Source organism: Ruditapes philippinarum, unplaced genomic scaffold (genome assembly GCF_026571515.1).
Source record: "Ruditapes philippinarum isolate M1 unplaced genomic scaffold, ASM2657151v2 ctg5304_1_1_1_1, whole genome shotgun sequence".
In the NCBI taxonomy this organism is placed as follows: domain Eukaryota; kingdom Metazoa; phylum Mollusca; class Bivalvia; order Venerida; family Veneridae; genus Ruditapes; species Ruditapes philippinarum.
Window position 1 is genome coordinate 11,606 of NW_026866754.1, and position 7,066 is coordinate 18,671.

The window sequence follows — 7,066 nt, forward strand, 5'->3', positions numbered from 1 at the left end:
GCACACATGATCAAAGTATGAATAAAAGTGAAATGATAATCAGCCATTAACTGTTTCACTAACCTTGCAGTGAGTGTCATATAATACTTCCGTGTGTAATATCATAATGGATATGAAAGTATAATGTGTGTGCCTGTGACTCATTTCTATATTTACATGAAATTGTATGCACATGTACAGAAATTTTGCTTTGTATTAGAACATTTGTGTGAACATTCGTTTAATTACAACAGACCAAGGTGTTTGAATAATTATGCAGTAAAAAAAATTGAATTCGCATAAAACGTTTTCCTTCTGGTTAAGAAAACAATTTTACAAATGCTTATAAATACATAGAAACAGATGCACCGTAGCAATTTTCATATAAATATATATTGAGAACCTAGAATTAATCAGAGGTTATCATAATAACTCATGTAAAAGTAAAAAAATAAATATTTTTAATCAAGCTCGTTTGCTCATTCTCTGCAATTAAGCAGAAAAACAACTTTTGTCCGCCACATCACTTCGAAACCTGGTTAGATCTCGTAGACCGCTAAGAATTACAACATGTAAACTTTTGGGTTCTATTATCGTGTTTCTTTGTTTTTAATCAAAAATAGAAAAATAAAACAAAATTCTTTTCCTTTATAACAGTTTTTTAGAGAAATAACTTGATTTTGAATAGATACTGGATAAAAATCACATGGTTTAAATTCTCAATCGACTGCGCTAATTGAGCACTAATTTAATCACATGACAACATATTAACTATTTCGTCATGATGACAGCAGAATGATAAATTTTCCGAAATGTCTGCAACATTGGGGTTTGATGTTTCTGCTTATCTTTTTAAGATTCACCAATACAAGCGTGTTAGAAATGTCTTTTATTAAGACGTTTGGTGACACAGCTATTTTTGATTAGCTTTCCCGACGATATTGACTTAGGCGTACCCGACACTGAAAGTCTTCTAACCCAAATGTACATTCAAGGATGATGCTAACTAAATGCTAAATGTCTAATATGATTGAAAGACGTTCATACAAAAAATATTTCCATGAAACAAAACGTCATTCGTTTTAAGATTTGACTGAACGATGTGGAATGAATTTGTTACAATATAGAGTAAGAATCTATCTTTATCTTTATCTAGATCTTTATCAATAGTCTTTACATGTTTAGATTTTTGATAGTTGATTTATAATCGTTTTACAACATTCAACATAACTGCGACTTATAATTTATGTATGCTGAAATAATTGTTGTGTGGATCAGACACGATGTTTTCAGGATGGGTTGTAGTCACATATAACCGATCACCATATTTGAGTCGGAACACAGCTCCAACAACGCTTGTTTTCGCTGATGCAGTATGTGACGTCATTATGCACGGTGACGACACATCTTCCAAAATAACTGCTGACCCGTTATCTGATAACAAATGCACACGATTCCTTATTTTGCCATCCAAAATACCAGTGGCTTGGCTCATATTTAATTTTAGCTGCAACGAAATATGGTAAGTTTCTGTTCCTTCTAGACCCTCTAACATGACTTGACCATCCTCTTCCGAGTACCTTAATCCAGAGCTTTCCATTGATTTGTCATTTTCCCAAAATAGTTTGTGTGTCGAATCTATGGGAACTGTAAACAAAGTAACATAACTGTATTTTTAAGCATTTTTCAGGCCTAAATTGTAGTTCAAACAGTTGTGTCATTTGAATGATGTAGCAAAGTAAAAGGTTTTAACAGTAGATAATATATAATATAATATAGCTTAAACTCACTACAGTTACAGTGTATTTACGCATTTATTCGTATATGAATCGGTGTGAAGAGATGACATAGTTGTTTTATATGGCATTTCGGCAAATGAAAAGGCAAGCTTTTAGCATTCAGTCATTTGTCCAGTATATACCGGAAAATTTTATTTAGTATGATTGCCCTATCTGTTTGATAGAGAATAGTGTGAAGCGCGTTAGAAAGATATCTCACTGGATCCGTTGTTAAATCGTTATTATTAAGATAAGATATATAAGTATAATAGCCTTTATTTGATATTTGTAAAGAAAAACAATATCTATTTAACTATTACTTTCATTTGTTTTACATTATTGTTTCAAAAAGTAAATATGACATTCGTTCCAAGATGACATTTAAATAAAATAGAGCATTACCTGGTTTCCGTTCATGTCTTAAACCAAACCGGGATACAGCCATATTTTGCTCTGTGGCTTTACAGTTATATGCCTTTGGATCATATGTTCTTATTTCTGTTTAAACGTATTAAAACGAGTTAAACAGGTTATTGTTTATATCATCGCAATAGTTAAAACAGAATGATTATTTGCATTTAATATATTTTTATATATGTATAACACATGGTATCTAAACAAACTACATATAGCCTTATTTTTTCTTACTATTGTACCATCAAACAATGAAATAGCTTCGAATTTAATAATGTATTATTATTTATGAAAAAGACAAAATAAACGTAGAATCTCACCTGGATTTATTTTACTATTATATCTGTCATATACAGTCTGCAATACATGTATTACACTCATTTGAAAAGCATAGTGTTTGATAAGTTTATACATATTTGACATATTAAACAATATCTAATACGAAGGGCCCCTTAACTATATGATCCATTCTCTTATACTTTAGTTTATAAAAATTATTTTAGTTCGATTGTGTTGGAAGCTATAAGCTTATTGAAACACTCAAATCCGTTCCTGGAACCAACCAGTACTTAGCACTGAATGTATAGTTTCTTGCTCAAGGAAACAACGGCTTGTCCCTGACAAGGTTTGAACCCACGCGGTCAACAATCCTTAGATTACTAGTCCGACGTCCTTATACTTTGTAAACCTAAATATGTTTTATACGTGAAATAATATACTGTACCCAGATAAACGTTGGTAATAAGGAATTGTAATAAATTGCTTAATCAATAAATACCTTATTCGAGACCAAATCTAAAATTTCATTCAGTTTTCCACAACAGGTTGTTTCATTCTTTGCTTCATCAAATTTAGACACGAGTCCCTCCGGACAAGCTGTATTGTCGTCTACTATTAACTTGACCTGTGGGTAACACATTCGCTGTTGTCTAGGTGCCAACTGGTCATCTCTTTGAAATCGCCAGATTACAACAAGAACCAACAGAACAACCAACTCCACAATAACAAACACGATAAGGATTATGAAAACCCTTCTCTGAAAACAGTCAATGACAACATTGCTTATATATATCACATTTTGAATCCTTTAAATTTTCATTCACTCTTTCTTGCGGCGGCTATAGTTCTTTAATAATCATCAAACAGGTATCGTCGTCTGGTGCGTTTAAGTATGTTTTAAGAGAATATATTTTTGTAGGCATTGTCTCGTGTATATCATTATTATAATCATTTAACCTATTTCAGTAACAAGAATTTGCCATGTTACACTTTTGTCTTGCAATTGAAACTTAAAAATATACCTGTATGTATGATGCGCTGTAAAAATGGCTTTTAAACCGTCCATGAACAGGCTCAATCAAACCGAGCCTGCAACATTTTCAATTTTGCCGTGTTGGACTTTCTTTAGGGATTCTGTATTTATCTATTTTAAAGATATACTTCAAAACTAAAGCTTTATAACTGTAATTTCCTGCTATAAATTTAAATAAATCAATATAGAACACAAAAGAATTGATTTATTTTTCCACATCTGTTTCTAAAATGTATTATCGTTCGAAATTATTAAGATCGATAACCATTTTATACCAATATTCATAAATGATCATCTTATGCCTAAGGCACTTACAAGTCGAAATGCAAGCTAGAAAGAGGATTACATTATTTTGAATTTCAATACTTAACATTATTTTATAATCACTTAATTTCCTATATATATATATTTACATAGTTGTATGCATAATAATAAACGGCATCCAATGCTCCATGTGAAGTAAAGAATAGTTTAAATAAAAAAATCTTAAATACAAACATATATTGAAATCTAGGAAATTCTCATTAAATAAATTTCATTCGAATGATAGAATGTACAAACAAAGCTGTTGAAGCATATCTTTTTACTGTTCCAGTTCACGTGGTCCTTCCTTTGACAAATCCTGCCAGTTTGTATCAATGACACTTTGTATTCACACTCAAATATCCAAGCATTCAAGAAATTATTTTTACAAAGTAGACATACAAACACATATTTTATATAATCATACAAATGTAACATGCCCAAGATGACATAATAATTAGCATGTAGCAATATGCGAACAGTGCATATGTTTATAATAAAATAGCAAGTAGTAGAACATTAAAATGACAAACTCTTCCATTAGGAAAACATTAATGCATCATTTGCTTATCTTGGGTGTATGGTACTATTAAATATGAATGTAAACCAACAAATGTACATGTATTGATCTATTATTATGCTTATGTGGCATCACGGAAAACAGAGAAAAAATACTCAAAAGGTCGATTATGTTCCAAAAACGCTATGATTTTATTTCTTATTAAGTGTTGGTGTTTTTCGTAGGCCTATTCATTGAACCATCTTTTGCTTCAATTGCCTTTTAGCGAAAAGTGCAGTTGCAGTGATTATTTGATGTAGAAGTAAAAAACCTACTTTATTTACATTTTTCTACTTATATGACAAGCATTTTCACATTCAGTGCTTCTTTTTCCAGGTGATAAACATTTATCCTGCTCTAAAACCGTTATTTTCATGATACAAAGCGATGTTTGTTCTTCTAAAAAGGAAGCATTTATTCGTTTTTGTGGCATAACGTGCCTCGGTTGTTAATTTAAAAAACATATTTTATCGACCTAATTGTTTAAACGTCTGCCTGAAATGCCAAGTTTAACATGTATAGCATCATTTCGGTCAATTATGTTCTGGTAAACTGAATGTGTACATATCTATTTTAACATGTTTAATGTTAAACGAAAAATAATAAAACAATGCATTCACCTAAGTTTACATTGATCGATATATGATAACAAGCTTGACAAGGAAGAAAATAACGATTGTTTAAACCGTTTATGTTTTTGTCATTTATAAAAGTTTAAATAAACAATGTTTTTAGACGATAACATATTCCCATCACCTTTCAACTGACCTGTTTTCAATAACAAAGAGGTGTCCTACATTTATTCATAACAAATACTATAATAATAGAGCATTGTTGATAGTTAAACAGAGTCAAAACAATGATTTAAAATAAGTAAACGAATATTACCTTGACATTTAAACTCCCTCTTTCTGTTGTTTCATTGTCAATTCTTTTCGCCATTTTACTAAAAAAAAGTTAATCGTATTTAACACCTAAAATTTGATTGCGTTAAACACCTGAAATCAATGTTTACTACCGGTTACCTTGATTTTTCGCGCATGCGTAGACCATATTGATTATTTAATATTGTTAAGCGATAATAACTTAGCTACGTATGAGCCAGTAGACTGACTCAGTCATAAAGTACTTCTATTGAGTGTTTTAATAGAATACAAAGAAAATTGATACGAAAGCGGGTGACTTTTGAGGGGAATTTTGTGTACTTTTGTACTAATTTTCTTCCTGTTTTCTATTCAGGTATCACGATTATATCGTTCGTTTAATCTGCTAGATGCTATTGATTTAACACACTGGAAGGATAACACAGTTTATAAAGATTAAACATCGTTTTCAATTACATGCCTTTAAAACATCAATTCAACAAGCATTTGATAGTATTGCGGGCAATACAGTAGTCCCCTACCGGTCCCTCAAAAAGTTCTTTAATTGTCATACACTCCTGTGTATTGCCATTTATAATGAATTTGAGGATGAAGTCTGTATTTGAAAATATCGACCACAAAACATAATAAAATAAGTTTGTCTATATCACAGTAATGTGTTAAGTTTCCATGCTTAGTAAGGAAATTATGTTTATACAACCTTGTCATATTATTACGATGTGGGATTTTAAAGTAAATCCTATAAGGAATTTAGAAGTTGGAGTGAAAATACCAGTTTCTCGAAAAAAATCTAAGTTCAAGGGGGACATAATCCTGGAAATAGTCTTGCTAGAGTATTTAACCTTCTCAAAAATGTCGAGTGATAATAAGAAACATATATATGAAGTTTGAAGTAGATACATTAGGAAATAAAGAAGTTATTTAAAAAAGACAACATTTTTTCCCCTAAAAAATCTAAGTTCAAGGGAGGTAATACTGATATTTTTTGTGCTAGAGTTATAAACCTTGTCACATATGATGTGGTTGATGACCAGAAACTTATATTTAAAGTTTGAAGTAAACACCTTAAGAAATAAAGAACATATAGTGAAAAAGCTGAAAAATTTAAATCAGAAATCTTGAAATTCAGGCTATTTGTTGCCATAGCAACCAGAATTTTCAACATAGGAAGAAAAGAAAAAGATGTGCATAATCTCTAGACTGCCATCTACCCATATTTCAAGTTTCATAAAAATATTTTCAGTACTTTTTGAGTTATCACTGGATCCAGTTTATGTGTTAAATTTGCCATATTTTCAGACTATTTGTTGCCATAGCAACCAGAATTTTCAACATAGGAAGAAAAAAAAAAGACGTGCATAATCTCCATACTGCCATCTATCCATATATCAAGTTTCATAAAAATATTTTCAGTACTTTTTGCGTTATCGCGGGATCCAGTTTTGTGGACGGACGGACTGACGGACTGACAGACAGACAGACAGACGGACAGACAGACAGACGGACAGACGGACGGAGGGTAAACCTAAAGTCCCCTCCGGTTAAACCGGTAGGGGACTAATAAAGAAATGTGCGAGGACAAATCTTACTTACCATAGTACGTTAAGCGTTAATTTAAACGAACTTAAGAAAAAATTGAAGTCGAAAATTGAATCAGCAAGGAGTCAAATAATAGTATGATAATAATCACCAGATACTGATATAATGATATAAAACGTGGATAAGTTGTCAACGAAATTAAAGGTGAACATTGCATGCTGATAAATGATAATTTATTTATAATGTGTTTCATTTCAATTGATACCTTATTTATTTAAGACCCTTATCATGTAGATGG

At 31.1% G+C, this 7,066-nt stretch overlaps 1 protein-coding gene across 1 annotated transcript; it reads right to left on the minus strand.

Annotated features, from left to right (window-relative positions):
* Positions 1 to 426: 426 nt before the first annotated feature.
* LOC132733567 (uncharacterized) lies at positions 427 to 5,287 on the minus strand. The gene is made up of 5 exons (XM_060720224.1): positions 5,234 to 5,287; positions 2,950 to 3,207; positions 2,492 to 2,528; positions 2,160 to 2,255; positions 427 to 1,626 (listed from the first exon to the last, which is right to left on the minus strand). The coding sequence occupies exons 1-5, from the start codon at positions 5,285 to 5,287 to the stop codon at positions 1,217 to 1,219; spliced, it is 855 nt and encodes a 284-aa protein (XP_060576207.1). The 3' UTR covers positions 427 to 1,216.
* Between the last annotated feature and the right edge of the window lie 1,779 nt (positions 5,288 to 7,066).

Coding starts and splice junctions, on each gene's coding strand:
- LOC132733567 (XM_060720224.1), bottom strand. CDS start 5,287: ATGGCGAAAAGAATTGACAATGAAACAACAGAAAGAGGGAGTTTAAAT. Junction 3,208..5,233: donor GAGGGAGTTTAAATGTCAAG/GTAATATTCGTT, acceptor GACTGTTTTCAG/AGAAGGGTTTTCATAATCCT. Junction 2,256..2,491: donor TAATAGTAAAATAAATCCAG/GTGAGATTCTAC, acceptor ACGTTTAAACAG/AAATAAGAACATATGATCCA.